The sequence below is a fragment of the Procambarus clarkii genome, chromosome 66, assembly GCF_040958095.1.
Source record: "Procambarus clarkii isolate CNS0578487 chromosome 66, FALCON_Pclarkii_2.0, whole genome shotgun sequence".
Lineage (NCBI taxonomy): Eukaryota > Metazoa > Arthropoda > Malacostraca > Decapoda > Cambaridae > Procambarus > Procambarus clarkii.
Window position 1 is genome coordinate 27,592,131 of NC_091215.1, and position 19,231 is coordinate 27,611,361.

At 43.4% G+C, this 19,231-nt stretch overlaps 1 protein-coding gene across 1 annotated transcript; it reads right to left on the bottom strand.

The window, feature by feature from the left end:
- Window positions 1–13,721: 13,721 nt before the first annotated feature.
- On the bottom strand, window positions 13,722–19,231 carry LOC138355294 (mRNA decay activator protein ZFP36L3-like). Its single transcript, XM_069310168.1, has 3 exons — window positions 19,123–19,231; window positions 17,115–18,247; window positions 13,722–14,075 (listed from the first exon to the last, which is right to left on the bottom strand). Exons 1-3 carry the CDS (start codon window positions 19,229–19,231, stop codon window positions 13,722–13,724), a joined length of 1,596 nt encoding a protein of 531 aa, XP_069166269.1.

Genomic DNA, 19,231 nt, shown 5'->3' on the forward strand with positions numbered 1-19,231 from the left:
CGTGACTCACCCTCCGGCTCCTGCCATATAAGGACGCCGGCCCCGCCACGCCCGCGACATCACCCGCTCCTAAACTACTCGCTAGTACCTCCATAATTACCTCCCTTACACCTAGAATAACTATTGCTAAGTGTAACTAATATCGGTACGGTACGGTACCACACTGCAGTACGGTACGGTAGCACGGTACATCCTAGTTCTCGTACCTGGCGCCATCCAATCCAGTCAAAAACTATCCATAAATAGTTCTACATTCACACAAAATTTGAGAACATTGTTTACATGAGTGTTGCTGTTATAGCACCGCACGTAATGATGATATAGATTTAGAAGTTTTATGAGTGATTTATAACATTTGTAACTTTGTCAATAGGTGTACAGCCATAGAAAAACATAGATTACAGTTAGAGCGGCGAGACTTGTGTTGACAGACATAGAGCATAAAATTAGAATGATGCTAATAATATGAAATATAACTAACATAAACTAAATACTGTATTATAGAGATTTGGACCACCTAGGCATTTTGCCTCATATATTAAGGTGTCTCGCAGCAGGATTACATGACGTGTAGTGAATCTTGCTGGCAGCGTAATGAGTAAGATTGCGTCCAGTTGTGGTGGTGATATGATCAGTTGAACTGTGTTTGTTCTTCCAGGCCATGTTTGGCAAGCACGGCACAACTGGCCCGTGGTATCTTTTATTCATGGCTTGCTGCAGGTTTAGTCCCTGCTGCTGCTGCTGCACATGACTATTTTATTTTTTTAATCTTAAAAAAGTAGGTTCGCTTAATTAACTTGGCCAGCGTCAAAAATGTGCAATATTAATTTTCAATTTGGTGTAGTGATTTAGTTACTAAAGATTAATGTTCTTGCTGGGGGAGATTAGTCGACGTTAGTCTTAAGGGGAGGGGGGGAGGGTCTGGGTAACCCTAACAGGCTCCATCTACCTGAAATTGTCACAGTAACATAACTTGTTACTTACGTTAACTCGTGTTTACTGATATGGTGGGTGATGCCAGGTGTGGGTGATGGGTGAGGTCAGGTGTGGTTGGTGGGTGAGGCCAGGTGTGGGTGATGAGTGAGGCCAGGTGTGGCTGATGGGTGAGGCCAGGTGTGGCTGATGGGTGAGGCCAGGTGTGGCTGATTGGTGAGGCCAGGTGTGGGTGATGAGTGAGGCCAGGTATGGGTGAGGGAGACGTGAGACTGGGTGGAGCTCTCAGCCACATACTCATGGGTATGATGGATGAGGCGGTTGCAATAGCTACAGTCTCTGACGCCCCAAATAGGGACCGTTGTCATAACAACCTGGATTGATTACCTAAGATAAGTAACCTTTTTTATTTATATCGCAAGTCCTTTTTCTTTGGCATCTCTTAGCAACTGCCTCTTGTATAGCAACTATACATCAACTCACTATTTTTCTATAGTATTATTTGTCGGAAACGCTGTGCTTATTAGTGGCTTTAGGCATAGTATGTAGTAGCTCTCTCTAGAAATCCAACATTATGTTTGTAGCTCATCTTGTATGTATGTACTTTTACCTGAATAAACATTTATTTATTTATAGCATCTGGCAGGTAAATAGTCCACCGCACAAGATGGGTCAAGCTATCAGGAGCCAGATTCACGAAGCAGTTACGTAAGTACTTACGAACGTGTACATCTTTCCTCGATCTTTGACGACTTTGTTTACATTTATTAAACAGTTTACAAGCATGAAAACTTCCCGATTAACTGTTGTTATTGTTATAAACAGCCTCCTGGTGATTCGGAGCTCATTAACTGTTTAATAATTGTAAACAAAGCCGCCAAAGATTGAGAAAATATGTACAGGTTCCTAAGTGCTTGCGTAACTGCTTCGTGAATCTGGCCCCAGGTAACTAGTCCATTTACTACAATATCAGACTTGTTTTTCGCCTGTCCCTTGTTCTTCCCTCGTCCCGTCCTTATCTTTGTCAATGAGCTGTTCAAAATTCTTCGGCCGTACGAACTGTTTCAGCGGAGACTGTGCTAAAAGGTGTTTTCGTCATGGCTCTCCGGCCATTGTGATTTCCAGTCATGCCTTTTGACTTGAAGAAAGTTGTGGCAAGACTTTCTAAGCTTTCTCGCAAGTTTGATGAACCACCAGCTGGAGAGTGAAGGAGGTGGATGTGAGGAGTGAGAAAGATGAGGAGAACAGAGGGTGAATAAGAACAAATGAACAAATCCACAAGGGCCGTGACGAGGATTCGAACCTGCGTCCGGGAGCATCCCAGACACTGCCTTAATCGACTGAGCTACGACAGGGTTAAAAGGGTGTTGTGGAGTGAATAAGATGTATTTAACAATGGATGACGAGGAAGGTTGACTATTCCAGGAACAAGAAATGTTGGGTCTAAAATGTTTTATAATGTGCTGGACGGCCATCATCTCCCGTCACGCAGGGTGCAGTCGCACCTCCACAGATCTCCAGTATCATCTATTGATACTGGTAATGGCTCCAAAGGGCCACCACTTACGGGCTGTTCATGCCCGTGCCACCTTTTGGGTGGCTTAATCTTCATCAATCAATCAATCATCATGTAGGATTCGACAGTGGCAACTCCAGAGTGCGCTCAGGGCTGCACGGGTCGTGATCCATCAGGCTATCGTAATTCCCCACAGGGAAGGTGAAATATGCAACCCGTTCTCGCACTTTCGTATAGTCAATATTGACTTATTAAATACGTGCATATGTGACATACTAATTTATTGTGAATATTTTAGTTTACCTTGAAAAGCTTCATAGAAAACAATAAGATGCTTGTCTTAACATACTAAGAAGGTTAGGTAAGGTCAGTGTTTTCTATGAAGCTTTTCAAGGTAAACTAAAATATTCACAATAAATTAGTATGTCACATATGCACTTATTTAATAAGTCAATATTGACTGTAAGAATAAGCAAACCTGCTCCAGCGTAATGTTACCCTCCCCACCTAGGGAGCCGGTCGGCCGAGCACACTGGGCTTGTGATCCTGTCGTCCTAGGTTCGATCCCGGGCGCCGGCGAGAAACAATGGGCAGAGTTTCTTTCACCCTATGCCCCTGTTACCTAGCAGTAATATAGGTACCTGGGTGTTAGCTGTCACGGGCTGCTTCCTGGGGGTGGAGGCCTGGTCGAGGACCGGGCCGCGGGGACACTAAAGCCCCGAAATCATCTCAAGATAACCTTACACCCTCCGCCCTACACAGCTTTCCTGCTCGGTGCCTGGTCATAATTGTTACTCTCGGAGGTTGTATAACTACATGAATCACCCTACGTCACTCAGCTTGCCTAAACAAAGCCAGCTCCAGGACTGTTGTGGCCAATCACCGGGCCGTGGTAGCAACAAAGCCAGCTCCAGGACTGTTGTGGCCAATCACCGGGCCGTGGTAGCAACAAAGCCAGCTCCAGGACTGTTGTGGCCAATCACCGGGCCGTGGTAGCAACAAAGCCAGCTCCAGGACTGTTGTGGCCAATCACCGGGCCGTGGTAGCAACAAAGCCAGCTCCAGGACTGTTGTGGCCAATCACCGGGCCGTGGTAGCAACAAAGCCAGCTCCAGGACTGTTGTGGCCAATCACCGGGCCGTGGTAGCAACAAAGCCAGCTCCAGGACTGTTGTGGCCAATCACCGGGCCGTGGTAGCAACAAAGCCAGCTCCAGGACTGTTGTGGCCAATCACCGGGCCGTGGTAGCAACAAAGCCAGCTCCAGGACTGTTGTGGCCAATCACCGGGCCGTGGTAGCAACAAAGCCAGCTCCAGGACTGTTGTGGCCAATCACCGGGCCGTGGTAGCAACAAAGCCAGCTCCAGGACTGTTGTGGCCAATCACCGGGCCGTGGTAGCAACAAAGCCAGCTCCAGGACTGTTGTGGCCAATCACCGGGCCGTGGTAGCAACAAAGCCAGCTCCAGGACTGTTGTGGCCAATCACCGGGCCGTGGTAGCAACAAAGCCAGCTCCAGGACTGTTGTGGCCAATCACCGGGCCGTGGTAGCATCATCTCTACATGCCTTTTGAATATCTAATTCTTTTGACAATTACTTCACTTTTGTATTTCAGCGTTAAAACACTTAATGTATAAATAATAAGTAAGAAATGTTCCAGCACTGTTGAACAGGTGGAGGTCCAGGATAGGTGTTCCACTCGGTACTCTATCTTTTATTTATCTTGAGATGATTTCGGGGCTTTAGTGTCCCCGCGGCCCGGTCCTCGACCAGGCCTCCACCCCCAGGAAGCAGCCCGTGACAGCTGACTAACACCCAGGTACCTATATTACTGCTAGTCATTCATTTCTTTTTTCTTCTAAAAAATAAGGGCCGTAATATCTTTTATGATTCTCGGTCTAAAATATTTTTCTTATACTGTACTTGGTCTTGAGAAAAAAATTTAACAATGCTCTGTTCAACGACTGACCTAGTACGCTATGACCGAGCACATCTGATCAACTTGAATGTACCCATTATTGCTAGATGAACAGCTGCATCAGGTGAAAGGAAACTGCTTTAACGTCTTGCCCTACCTGGCTCCATTCGAATTTTAGCCGACTGCTATCACTAAGCTACATACATATTATGTTAAGTGTTCCACGCCGACGATTCCTCTAATTTATGTCATGCTTCGTGAAAATGGAAGCGCAGTTCCCGTATTATTTTTTACTGATATAGTCTTGGGTAGCTGATGAAATGCTGATGTACGTACCTAAATGTGTTAATAAATTAAAAAAGATTACTTTTCTGATTCAAAGTCTGCTCTTCAAGCCCTTGAAAACTGGTGTAAGATGAACAGTGAGAGCGTCATCCCCGCAATTATAATTAACCTGTTCGCTGCACAGAATAAAGGGTTTAGATCTTTGTTACCGAGTTCACGTCACACAAATGTAACTCATCATGACAGACATGGCAGCCAAATTAGCGTGCAAGGAGGATGAAGGTGAACTACACCTAGGTATCCCCCCTCTGTCTTTTATAATAATATTGCTCCAAACATTTAGGTCGGCTAGAGAAATTAGACTCAGTCCTCAAAGCACTATACTGAAGAAAGTTATAACTCGTTTAGACCTGATAACAATATATGTGGGCAGGATAAAATGTCCACCAGGGGGTCAGATTCACGAAAGCACTTACGAACCTGTGCATCTTTTCTCAATCTTTGGCGGCTTTGTTTCCAATTATTAAACAGTTAATGAGCTCCGAAGCACCAGGAGGCTGTTTATAACAATAACAACAGTTGAATGGGAAGTTTTCATGCTTGTAAACTGTTTAATAAATGTAACCAAAGCCGTCAAAGATTGAGGAAAGATGTACACGTTCGTAAGTGCTTTCGTGAATCTGGCTCCAGACTGTTATCAGGATAAGGTACAGTTACCAGGATCAGGTTGAGCTACCTTTACCTGTGGCAGGTGGCGAACCTCCCAATCCTGAGCATTCCACGTGTAGTTGTGTAAGCAAGGTCTCTGCCATGATCTTGGTGTTCCATAGTCTTCCCTGCTTGGTGCCTTCTTTTTGATAATTACCTGCTCGGCCATGATCTCAGCACATTATTGAGTGAGCAGTTATTAGACCATTTGGACCTGCCGGTGTGAAGTATCTGCAACTTTGTAATTGCTTTATTCATTCTCTTGCTCCTTTTTGACTAGCCATCCTGCGAGATGTCGTGATCCATATATATATATATATATATATATATATATATATATATATATATATATGAATAAACACGACAGGTGTGGCCATCTCAGATCATGGCGGCCGATGATCTCAGTCGGTCACCCATTCAACTCATCTTCACTTAATGCACGTCAGTCTGGACGCTATAGCGGCAGCGTCCACATTTAGGTGTTTTCAAATTTGTACATATGCTGGAATGAATGAGCATCGGCCGAGACAGATTAGGTGCCTCCATCTGGAACTGGACGGTTATGGTAAGAGAAAAGTGCATCAAATTAGACGTTTAATTGTAAAGTCATGATAAGAAGCCAAGCCATTGACGGTGACTGATATTAAGCTGTAAGGTAAACACAGCCAGACCAAGTAACATGTCAATAATGTGGTGAGAATTGATACATCTGTTCATCGGGTCTGCTTGTTCACCAGACATGTTCGGTCGTTAAGGTCAACACATCATGTATTTTTACACGCGGCATTTAATGACTCATCTTTTATTGACATTACACGGTGAGTAACCGTGTTTGTGCCATGTGCTGGACACCTCCCTTTGATGAAACCCATCACCACACGCGCTAGTTAAACAAACAACTCTCTACTAGAAATGTTTACTGACATCCAGGGAATAATATTTTATTGGCTAATCTTCAACAAATTTGGAAGTTACAAAATGAAATTTTCGCAGTATCAAGAAATTATATACATGTTGTACCTAACGCGTGTGTGTGTATATATATATATATATATATATATATATATATATATGTCGTACCTAGTAGCCAGAATGCACTTCTCAGCCTACTATGCAAGGCCCGATTTGCCTAATAAGCCAAGTTTTCATGAATTAATGTGTTTTCGACAACCTAACCTACCTAACCTAACCTAACCTAACTTTTTTGGCTACCTAACCTAACCTAACCTATAAAGATAGGTTAGGTTAGGTTAGGTAGGGTTGGTTAGGTTCGGTCATATATCTACGTTAATTTTAACTCCAATAAAAAAAATTGACCTCATACATTATGAAATGGGTAGCTTTATCATTTCATAAGAAAAAAATTAGAGAAAATATATTAATTCAGGAAAACTTGGCTTATTAGGCAAATCGGGCCTTGCATAGTTGGCTGAGAAGTGCATTCTGGCTATTAGGTACGACATATATATATATATATATATATATATATATATATATATATATATATATATATATATATATATATATATATATATAATATGTGTGTGAGAATGGAGCTTCATTCTCTATTTTGCTTTGATGAAGGTGAATTGAGCCGAAAACGCGTTTAGTATTTTCTAAATTTTCACATGTTGTTTTATATATATATATATATATATATATATATATATATATATATATATATATATATATATATATATATATATACATATATATATATATATATATATATATATATATATATATATATATATATATATATATATATATAATTAATAAGGGTTATAATTAATTCTCATAATAATATCCTTTTCAGGAAGGTTTATATATTAGTGGTCAATATGAAAACAATGGTGGTTAAGACTTGGGAGGAAATAAGAGGCCATAACAATCAACAGTTTAATTCAGTTGGAAGTATGATGCATGTCCCATAGGCAGGCTAAAAAAAAATTGCTTTTCAAATATAAACCAAAATTATTTTTAGATATATGCAATGTGGAAAATACCAATCAATTAAAAGTATTATTATTTTTTTTTTTTCTTAAGAGTAAGATAGATGGGATAGATAATTATGCTTCAAAACCTATTAGTAAGTAATTATGAAAAGAAGGCACCAAATTAAAACCTATTCGATATCCTATATGTTACATTTACAAAATAAATTATAGAAGGAAATAATATAAATTTAATATCATTGTACAATAAGAGCTACGAAGCTACCTGTTAAATTTGTCAAATTGTAAATGTTTTCATCTCGCAACATTTCTGTTTGATTAATATCCTCAGACAGGTTTGTAATGTTGAAAGACTGGTTCAAGCTAAAGTAAATATATGTTTATCATACTGCTTCAAGTTAAAGTATATACGATACTATGGAGGGGACGACGTGGCGTCTCCAAATATACAACAAAATATTAAATATACTTGGGAGTCGTGCGGATATTGGAATACGTTTTTATTTAAACCTTGGAGGTGATGTCTGCTTGCTTACTTGGAGATGTACCAATGACAACACAGATGGCGAGGTGAGGAGATGGACTAGCCGCCACGCCTCGCCAGCCGCACTCACCACTCACTCACTCACTCACTCACTCACTCACTCACTCACTCACTCACTCACTCACTCACTCACTGCTAGGTCCTACCAGTCGAAAGTAGACATATTACTGAAGGACCACTCAACTGTTATGCTCTACCAGGACCACTCAACTGTCATGCCTCTACTAGGACCACTCAACTGTCATGCCTCTACCAGGACCACTCAACTGTCATGCCTCTACCGGGACCACTCAACTGTCATGCCTCTACCAGGACCACTCAACTGTCATGCCTCTACTAGGACCACTCAACTGTCATGCCCCTACCAGGACCACTCAACTGTCATGCCCCTACCAGGACCACTCAACTGTCATGCCTCTACCAGGACCACTCAACTGTCATGCCTCTACCAGGACCACTCAACTGTCATGCCCCTACCAGCCCTTCATCTAATGTAAGGTAGTTAGATATATTTTGGTAAGATAATGGGAAAGAATACCTCTAGCCAAGTGTAAAGATAGATGCGCAAAACAGTCAGTGTTATTAAAAATGTTTTGCGGCCGTGGCACAGAAAATTTAGGTTTATGATTTGAATTCATTATGTGAAGGCTCGCCGAGCTGGCAATTTAACAATATTCCCAATTAGTGGTCAGTGTTTTTCGGAAGAAAGTTGTATCACATTATTTGTATATTATTATTAGCCGTGATACATTAAAATGTTTTATTATTAATTCATATTTAACGTTCTTTCTCTGTGTGCCGTATATTATGTCTGAATTTTACTTAATAAAGATGGTAAGCCAAGTAGCGTTAAATTATAATTGAAGGCGGCAAGCCTATAGAAGCGGTACGGCGTGGTAATACCATATATATATTTCACTGTAATCAGTATAAAAACCTATTGATTGGTTGACGAACTCGTCAGTAATTGTCTGCCCGAAACGCTTTGCGTAATAGTGGCTTTAGGCATTGTATGTACTAGCTCTATCTTTAAATATATCAATTTTTGTAAAACCTCTTTGTATGTATGTACTTGACCTGAATAAACATTTATTTTTTATTATTTATTTATTTGTATGAAGATAGAAAAAGATTGGCAGAGTTCGTATTGCAGTGACTGTATAGGAGTTTTGCTGGCATGACTACCAACATGTTTCAGTTCTGACATCAAGGTTCACACAATTATTTCCATTATATTTTGTATGCTTACGAATATTTTGTAATTTATTTTAAAGTACTTGGCGTTTTAACTCTGTTGATGACGATACTGAACGTTTATATAGCTCTTGTTTAATTAAGGGATTGAATATTGAACTTTGTAGGTTGGTATGCCTGAATATAGAACTAGCAGGGCCGCCAGTGGTCAAAAGATGGCGCCAAGCCGGGAGGACAATTTAACACCGTCAGTCGTCAGCAACTCAAGTGTTTCTCGATTAATTGATAGTGTTATACCTGTGGCGTGGCCAGTGTTGTTAGTGAGCGTGATTTAAAGTAATATATTAGGTTGAGGCTGCTCGCTAGTTCGCTGACAACCCGCGGGAAGACGACAGGACGTTCCTCTACACAAGTGTCAACTTTCTCATCACTTTTCCCCAACTAAAACTGTACAGACGAGGCGCCCCAACCTAACCTACACTCAGGAGACTGAGGAAGACTCAGTAGTCCTGTGCTTTTAATTTTAGTATAGCACCTACATTTTTTTTGACGTAGTTGATGATTACGTCAAAACTGTGATGTATTATGTGGGGAACAGGTTGGTTGGCTGACTTAACCGGCTCTGGTGTCCGGCTCGTCCAGACTTTGAAGTCTCAAGGTCACAATCGACTTGAGAATGGTCCAGGACGGACCGAAACGTCGTCGTCCCTTCACCTTCTAGTGTGTGGTCTGGTCAACTTAAAGTCTCAACATAAAAAATTACAAAGCTGGAATATTGGCGGTTTTCGGCGGCCCACGATTAAGGTGAGAACAGTTATGCCCTTGTAACTTTTTAGATTATTTTGTTGTAATGACGTAGTCCAACCTTGCCTAGCTTAGCCTAGCTTAGCCTAGCCTTGCCTAGCTTTGCCTAGCTTAGCCTAGCCTAGCTTAGCCTTGCCTAGCTTAGCCTAGCCTTGCCTAGCTTAGCCTAGCCTTGCCTAGCTTAGCCTAACCTTGCCTAGCTTAGCCTAGCTTAGCCTAGTCTTGCCTAACTTAGCCTAGCTTAGCCTAGCTTAGCCTAGCCTTGCCTAGCTTAGCCTAACCTTGCCTAGCTTAGCCTAGCTTAGCCTAGTCTTGCCTAACTTAGCCTAGCCTTGCCTAGCTTAGCCTAGCCTTGCCTAGCTTAGCCTAGCCTTGCCTAGCTTAGCCTAGCTTAGCCTAGTCTTGCCTAACTTAGCCTAGCTTAGCCTAGCTTAGCCTAGCCTTGCCTAGCTTAGCCTAGCTTAGCCTAGTCTTGCCTAACTTAGCCTAACCTTGCCTAGCTTAGCCTAGCCTTGCCTAACTTAGCCTAACCTTGCCTAGCCTTGCCTAACTTAGCCTAGCCTTGCCTAGCTTTGCCTAGCTTAGCCTAGCCTTGCCTAGCTTAGCCTAACCTTGCCTAGCTTAGCCTAACCTTGCCTAACTTAGCTAGCATTACGGATCAGGTTCGCTGTAACGTTATTGATGTAGCCTCTCCACATTTACATACCTTAATTTGCATACTATCAATCAGTAATTTAAGACGGTTCTGAGGTGATATGCTTTAAGCACATTTAACAAGTTCAGTATGAAAATTTGAAGCAAACACCTGGACATACATTGCATGTAGAGTATTCACGAAGCCTTTAATATGGTTTGATTTGCATATGGGAATGTTATACATCTGTAGGTTTCTTGGGATAGTTTGCATAAGAAAACTGCTATTAAAGTGAAATGGTATGCACATTACGGTTTATGTCTATGTAGATTTATTTAGGGAGAATATGGGTGTGAAGGAGCCTGTATTGTGATTTGACAATTGTATTCATTTGCATACGAGTCCCGAGGACTTTTGAATTGTTATTAATCTGTAAATATTATTTCAACTAGGTGAGTACAATGCATAGCATACGTAACATTTGTGAGTTATTACTTTTCAGCACGTTGTTTCAGTTATAGTGTGATCGTAATGTTCTTTAGTTATTTCGAATTACTCCTTAGATAATAAGCTTTATAAGATACATTTTATTCGGCTATAGACTGGATTGGGGGCCGGGCCTGAAAGATATTCTGACCATATAAGTACTATTATATTTATAGCCAAACTTGACTAGGCTACCCAAGCTTGACTAGGCTACCCAAGCCTAGTACAGTAGCTCTGAAAACGCGTGGTTTAACAGAGTTTGGCACGTGCCAAATATGAGTTTGGCAGGTCATATTTACAGCTACATATTGCTTACCACCAAAAGCAGAAGCGGTTTAAATTGCCTTGCTCCGTATATGTAGAAATGGCAAATTATAACTTGCCGAAAACAGTTTGCAGGTTCTTGTGTATTGGTTGACGATCCCAGTAAGGAGTTTATTTATAAATTAAAATATTTCAAAATACAGTTTCGTGTATTTTTTCATTGTTTATATATATATATATATATATATATATATATATATATATATATATATATATATATATATATATATATATATATATACATACATATGTATATATATATATATATATATATATATATATATATATACATACATATGTATATATATATATATATATATATATATATATATATATACATACATATGTATATATATATATATATATATATATATATATATATATATGTATATATATACATATATATGTATATATATATATATATATATATATATATATATATATATATATATATATATATATATGTATAAAATGATCTTACGATAACCACAACATTATTTACAAGTGTGAGAGGTAATCTAGCGGATCCTTGGTACAAGTCGGCTCTTAGTGTGTGTTTTATACATGTCAGACTGTTGGAAACTGTGACTGGAGACGTTCTTCATTAACTGATAATTTGTACTGTAAACACTTCCTAAATCATGGTAGCCAAAACATCCAGAATTATCGTAGGCAACATATCGTATCGACGACTGTATCGTAGTCGTCGTCCCTTCACCTTCTAGTGTGTGGTCTGGTCAACATACTTTAGCTACGTTATTGTGACTCATCGCCTGCACATCGTAGCCAAACTGTTGGCGCCTGCTAAACAAAATTCCCATTAATGACAACTATGTTTTACGTTTTGGTTTGATAGCCTAAAGAATATCATGACTTCTTTGCACCTATATGCAGCAAGAGAATCCCTGTGATAAACTATATTTTACCTGCACTCTAATGACATTAAACCCCACATTGCCAGGTAAGATGACCAACAACATGTTGATTATGATTGAGGTGCCAGGTGGAGGCCTGGTCGAGGACCGGGCCGCGGGGACACTAAAGCCCCGAAATAATCTTAAGATAACCTCAAATCATCTTAAGATAGCCAGTTATCCCAGAATTGTCGTGATATCGAGCAAACAGCCCGTCCTCCAAAAATGGGGAGGTAAGTGTAACAGCCCTATAAGTGAATTTATGTATTATGTATGACAGTCAGGAATTGTATTTTTAGTATTAAATCGTACTGTCAAATACGATTTATTGTATTTGTTTTTTTGTGTACACTTAGTATTAAATCGTACTGTCAAATATATTGTGAATATTTGAGTTTAACTGAAAAGCTGAATAGAAAACCACGACCTAACCTAACCGTCTTAGTTTTTGAAGATAAGCATTTTATTGCTTCTTAATTACAATTACTACTTAACCTATAGCTATATTGATATTACAGTTTTATAAAACAAACAAAACAAAACTAAAATATTTCAATAAATTGTAAAGTAACTCAGGATATTTTCAAATTTTGTGTAAAATATCTATTGTTTAATAAAACAAAGAAAGTCCTGATATTTAAAACTTGTGTATAGGTAACTGAAAATAAGTCCACAACGGGCTCACCATAGCCCGTGCTACTTGGAACTTTTAGTTCCCAGTAGCTGAATCTTAAACAACAACAACAACAGTCGTACTAGAAAATGGAAGCGGCTGGCGAAAGTGACGGACTGTCCCGTTTTCTGTTTTGGGTCCTCTGGTAGGTTAGGAGAGACCATTTTAAATTTACCATTTTCTAGACGCTGGGGACCTTAGGAGGACGGGCTGTGAGGCTAGTAGCCTCATTAAACTTTGCAGGGATGACTGGAGGAGTCATACGTGGGCCGGAGTTCGCCACTCCCCTCCCCCCCATGAAGTCAGTGGTGGTGAACATTGGCGCGCAGAATCCGTAGAGTTTGATCATCTGTTTGATACAATTTGTATATGATTTTGTATATTTGTATATGTGTATGTAGTGTACATACACTTCAAGGTATGTGTATAAAGTGTACATACACTTCAAGGTATGTGTATAAAGTGTACATACACGTAGTGAAGTATAACATAGTGTAGTATAGCTTCAGTATAACACACATCACATCAGATCTTGTAAGATGAAGGTGGCGGCGACGTGTAATGATCCTAACCTCAGACTTTACACACTGATATTCAGCCTTGCAAGACTCTTACTGTACACCATACTAAGCTTAACCATCATATTTTACCTTCCTATATATTGTGTCTCTCGGGGATTACATTTTACGCGGCTCAGGATTTCCTCAATGAAGCGGCAGCCTTGGAAGGTCCACTTGGAGGCTGGAGTTGGCTTCGTGAAGATTTTGGGTCCGTTTTACATCTTTACCTGACAGTATTAGACGTTATAACTCTCTAATGCTGTCCGGTAAGATGTGATCAGTACCCGAGACCTGCCGGGTGGTGGTCCGGCCGCGTAGGGGGAAGATAACAACTTAACCCCTGCTCTAGGGAGGGTTCTTGGCGCCACCGCTGGTCTAGGGTGGGTTCTTGGCGCCACCGCTGGTCTAGGGAGGGTTCTTGGCGCCACCGCTGCTCTAGGGAGGGTTCTTGGCGCCACCGCTGCTCTAGGGAGGGTTCTTGGCGCCACCGCTGCTCTAGGGAGGGTTCTTGGCGCCACCGCTGGTCTAGGGTGGGTTCTTGGCGCCACCGCTGGTCTAGGGTGGGTTCTTGGCGCCACCGCTGCTCTAGGGAGGCTTCCTTGTCCCTCTGGAAGACTTCCTCGCTGCATCCCTGAGGGTGGAAGTTGTGGAGAATTCAGGTTAAAAGCGGATAACAAAATATCATAGGCCTTCTTACCTTTGATGCCCAAAGGGTTTGGAAAGGATGGAGGGAGGTAGACAGATGAGGAAGTGACATTCTGGAAGAGGATGCGGGTATAGAGAGAGAGAGAGAGAGGAGGATTGAAAGTCCGGTGGCCTGTCCACCATGGGTTGACATATGTGTGTGTATGTCGTTTGTTTGGGTATGTGGTATGTTGGGTTGTCAGTACATTGCCTGGGAGACTAGTGTGTGTGTGTCCCAGCTGTTGTTGTTGTTATAGATTCAGCTACTCGGAACAAGTTCCAAGTAGCACGGGCTATGGTGAGCCCGTAACTTACCTGGCACAGGAGCGGGGCAAGTAGCACGGGCTATGGTGAGCCTGTAACTTACCTGGCCCAGGAGCGGGACAAGAAGCACGGACTATGGTGAGCCCGTAACTTACCTGGCACAGGAGCGGGGCAAGTAGCACGGGCTATGGTGAGCCTGTAACTTACCTGGCACAGGAGCGGGACAAGTAGCACGGGCTATGGTGAGCCCGTAACTTACCTGGCCCAGGAGCGGGACAAGAAGCACGGACTATGGTGAGCCCGTAACTTACCTGGCACAGGAGCGGGGCAAGTAGCACGGGCTATGGTGAGCCCGTAACTTACCTGGCACAGGAGCGGGACAAGAAGCACGGACTATGGTGAGCCCGTAACTTACCTGGCACAGGAGCGGGACAAGTAGCACGGGCTATGGTGAGCCCGTAACTTACCTGGCACAGGAACGGGGCAAGTAGCACGGGCTATGGTGAGCCCGTAACTTACCTGGCACAGGAACGGGGCAAGTAGCACGGACTATGGTGAGCCCGTAACTTACCTGGCACAGGAGCGGGACAAGAAGCACGGGCTATGGTGAGCCTTAGTCCCAGGTGGTGTCTGGGTACACAAGAGTCGTTGGAGCTGGCTGTTGGAGATTATTCTCACCAACATGAGGGTGGTGACTCTTCTGGCAGCACAAAAGTGTTTTTTTTTTGTATTATAGGCCTATACCACCGTCTATCTGGTGGTTATCTACTGGCAACAATAACGGCTGTCACTGGTAGGCCTACTGCCAGACAGCCTACCAGGACTAGGCTAGGATTTAAAATTAGACACATCGAATGGAAAACTACTAACATCAAAATCTATCTAAATATATATTAATGACATTTGATAATAAATATTACAATTTAAATGTTAATAACTATCCATTTGTCGGATTCTAGTCGCCCAGTTATAACAAATGGTGTGGGGGGGGGGGACTTTTTTGACAAGCCGCCGGCTTTCTGTCCCCGTCGAGACCACTAGATATGGCGAGTGACCTTCGGGGAAAATCCAGGCCATAAAAAATAAGTAGATTAGGTGTGGCAGTGTGTAAGGTGAGGCGTGGAGCGCTGAAGGGTTGGTTAGCTTGCCTCGAGGTCCAGGTCCTCGGGGCCTAATGTCTCCCACGGTCCGCTCTCTAACCAACGACCACATTCACGAAGCAGTTACGCAACCACTTACGAACCTGTGCATCTTTTCACGATCTTTGGCGGCTTTGTTTACATTTATTAAACAGTTAATGAGCTCCGAAGCACCAGGAGGCTGTTTATAACAATAACAACAGTTGATTGGCAAGTTTTCATTCTTGTAAACTGTTTAATAAATGTAAACAAAGCTTCCATAGATTGAGGAAAGATGTACCCTGCGTGACGGGAGATGTCTCCCGTGGATAAAGTACTGTAGTTTGCGTCCTTGTCTATGTCTCATATGAGAGTGAGAGAGTGAAGGTTCCCCGTCCTTGTCTATGTCTCATATGAGAGTGAGAGAGTGAAGGTTCCCCGTCCTTGTCTATGTCTCATATGAGAGTGAGAGAGTGAAGGGTCCCTTTAATTACCCAAATCTACCCAAAGCTTCTAGAATTACGTAAGTAATGAAGAACTATGATATATTTACTCACTATAATGTTGGTGCTGAATGTACAACATGAAGAAATATATATTTTACTCTGAAATATTATTGTATAACAAAATTGGGTCCGTCTAATTACCGAAAAGCCACAACATTGTCGCTTGGAGCGTCGACTTCCTGTGGCGTCGCTTGCCATTTAGTTTCGTATTTAATACCGTTATAAAAATTATATTTCACAGTAAAAATATTTTTTGTTCATGTTATACATTCAGCACAAAGATTACAGTGAGTAAATGTATATGATAGTTCTTCATCACTTACGTAATGCTGGGAAGCTTTGGGGAGCTTTGAGTAGATTTGGGTAGCTTACCTTGGTTACCTTGAGGTGCTTCCGGGGCTTAGCGTCCCCGCGGCCCGGTCGCGTAATCAGCCCTGTAACCAGGCCTCCTGGTTGCTGGACTGATCAACCAGGCTTTGGGTAATTACCTTTGGGTAATTAGACGGAGCGGTTGACTGTTATGTCATTGTAATTTGTGATCTGGTTTATTAACACTTTCAAAGACTTGTATATATCATGTCACTCCAATAGGTCTTTAATTTCTATCATGCTTGACGGTCCTCCTCGTGGAGTAGCGGGATCTCTGCTGTTCTGGGTGTGAGGGATGACACGGGCCTGGTGGCTCCACATGTTAGTGTCTGTCCTGGGGTGGGGGGGGGGGGGAGTCACCCTTGTGTGTGTGTGGGGGGGGGGAGGGGGGGGGAGAGGTCATTCAGTAGCTGAGTGGTGGCGGTCCGCACCACCGCCGCCGCTGCCAAGACTATTGTGAGAGGGATACACCGGTTGGTGCTCTCACTTGGAGGTGGTGAGATGCAGCGAGGGGGAGTGTTCTGTAGCTCTTGGTCGCCGGGGAACCTGTGTGTGTGTATGTGTGTGTGTGTGTGTACACACACACACACACACATGTGTGTGTGTGTGTGTGTACCCACCTAGTTGTGCTTGCGGGGGGGGGGGGGGTTGAGCTCTGGCTCTTTGGTGCCGCCTCTCAACCGTCCACAACTGTGTGTGTGGTGGAGAGAAAGGATGACGTGACTGTACCTGTGTGTACTCCTGTACAATCACACAAATATATCGCCTGTCAGCAGCAGCTGCAACAAAACCACAAGTGTCAACAGCTGTAACAGCTGTAACAGCTGCAACAGCTGTAACAGCTGCAACAGCTGTAACAGCTCCAACAGCTGTAACAGCTGTAACAGCTGTAACAGCTCCAACAGCTGTAACAGCTCCAACAGCTGTAACAGCTCCAACAGCTGTAACAGCTGCAACAGCTGTAACAGCTGCAACAGCTCTAACAGCTGCAACAGCTGTAACAGCTGCAACAGCTCCAACAGCTGTAACAGCTGCAACAGCTGTAACAGCTGCAACAGCTGTAACAGCTGCAACAGCTGTAACAGCTGCAACAGCTCCAACAGCTGTAACAGCTGCAACAGCTGTAACAGCTGCAACAGCTCCAACAGCTGTAACAGCTGCAACAGCTGTAACAGCTGCAACAGCTGTAACAGCTGCAACAGCTGTAACAGCTGCAACAGCTCCAACAGCTGTAACAGCTGCAACAGCTGTAACAGCTGCAACAGCTCCAACAGCTGTAACAGCTGCAACAGCTGTAACAGCTGCAACAGCTGTAACAGCTGCAACAGCTGTAACAGCTGCAACAGCTGTAACAGCTGCAACAGCTGTAACAGCTGCAACAGCTGCAACAGCTGTAACAGCTCCAACAGCTGTAACAGCTGCAACAGCTGTAACAGCTCCAACAGCTGTAACAGCTCCAACAGCTGTAACAGCTCTAACAGCTCCAACAGCTGTAACAGCTCCAACAGCTGTAACAGCTCCAACAGCTGTAACAGCTCCAACAGCTGTAACAGCTCCAACAGCTGTAACAGCTCCAACAGCTGTAACAGCTCCAACAGCTGTAACAGCTCCAACAGCTGTAACAGCTCCAACAGCTGTAACAGCTGCAACAGCTGTAACAGCTCCAACAGCTGTAACAGCTCCAACAGCTGTAACAGCTCCAACAGCTGTAACAGCTGCAACACATGACACTGCTGTTGGAACAACTGCTGCAGAGGTTGCATAATCAAAAGAGGCAGCAGCAGCAGTAGAAGCTTCAACAGTAAACCGAACAGTAGAAGCAAAAGGAGGAGCGGCAGTGGTAACAGTATCAACAGCAGTATCTGTTTCACACGTGGTCAAGTAGGAGAGCTGGCATCAGTAGTGGTGGTAACAGCAGGGGGAGCAGTAGCACACTAGAGGCTGTAGCACACTAGAGGCAGTAGCACACTAGAGGCAGTAGCACACTAGAGGCAGTAGCACACTAGAGGCTGTAGCACACTAGGGGCAGTAGCACACTAGAGGCAGTAGCTACTATAGCAGCATGGTTGGGGGGAAGGAGGGAGCTGCTCGGTGAAACAAACCCGCCTCATATTAATATGGAGCTGAAGCAGCCCGCAGCCCCGGGCATAGCAAGTAGGAGAGCAGCAGGTGAGGTAGGAGGTCTGTCTCTTGAGGGAGGGCTGTAGTGGTGGTGAGGAGCGAGGGCTGAGGTGGTGGTGACGAGGGAGGGCTGTAGTGGTGGTGAGGAGCGAGGGCTGAGGTGGTGGTGACGAGGGAGGGCTGTAGTGGTGGTGAGGAGCGAGGGCTGAGGTGGTACAGGTGAGGCTGGGCCCGCCTGGTGAGGACCGGCAGAGGGTCGTGTCACCAGATAACAACAAGAGAACTCTCTCAACAACTTGATTAGATTGTTGGATGGTATATGGTCTTTGCTACATTACCTCCACGGTCGTTACTGTTACCTGTATCGCTCTGACCAGGTAGAGAGGAGGTGGCTACATCTCTCCCCGGAGATACCTGGTTGATACCTGGTTACCTGGTTACCTGGTTGATGGGGTTTTGGGAGTTCTTCTACTCCCCAAGCCCGGCCCGAGACCAGGCTTGACTTGTGAGAGTTTGGTCCACTAGGCTGTTTCTTGGAGCGGCCCGCAGGGGATGGGTGGTCAGGTTGCAGATGTTGAACAAATCCAAAAGGGCCGTGACGAGGGTTCGAATCTACGTCCGAGAAGATCCCAGACCTTGGCCTCCACCCCTCTCTCTGCTTCCCTTGGCCAGTCTCTTGCTGAGAAAGGCTCTGACAACCAGAAACCTTCAACAGGCTCCGTCAT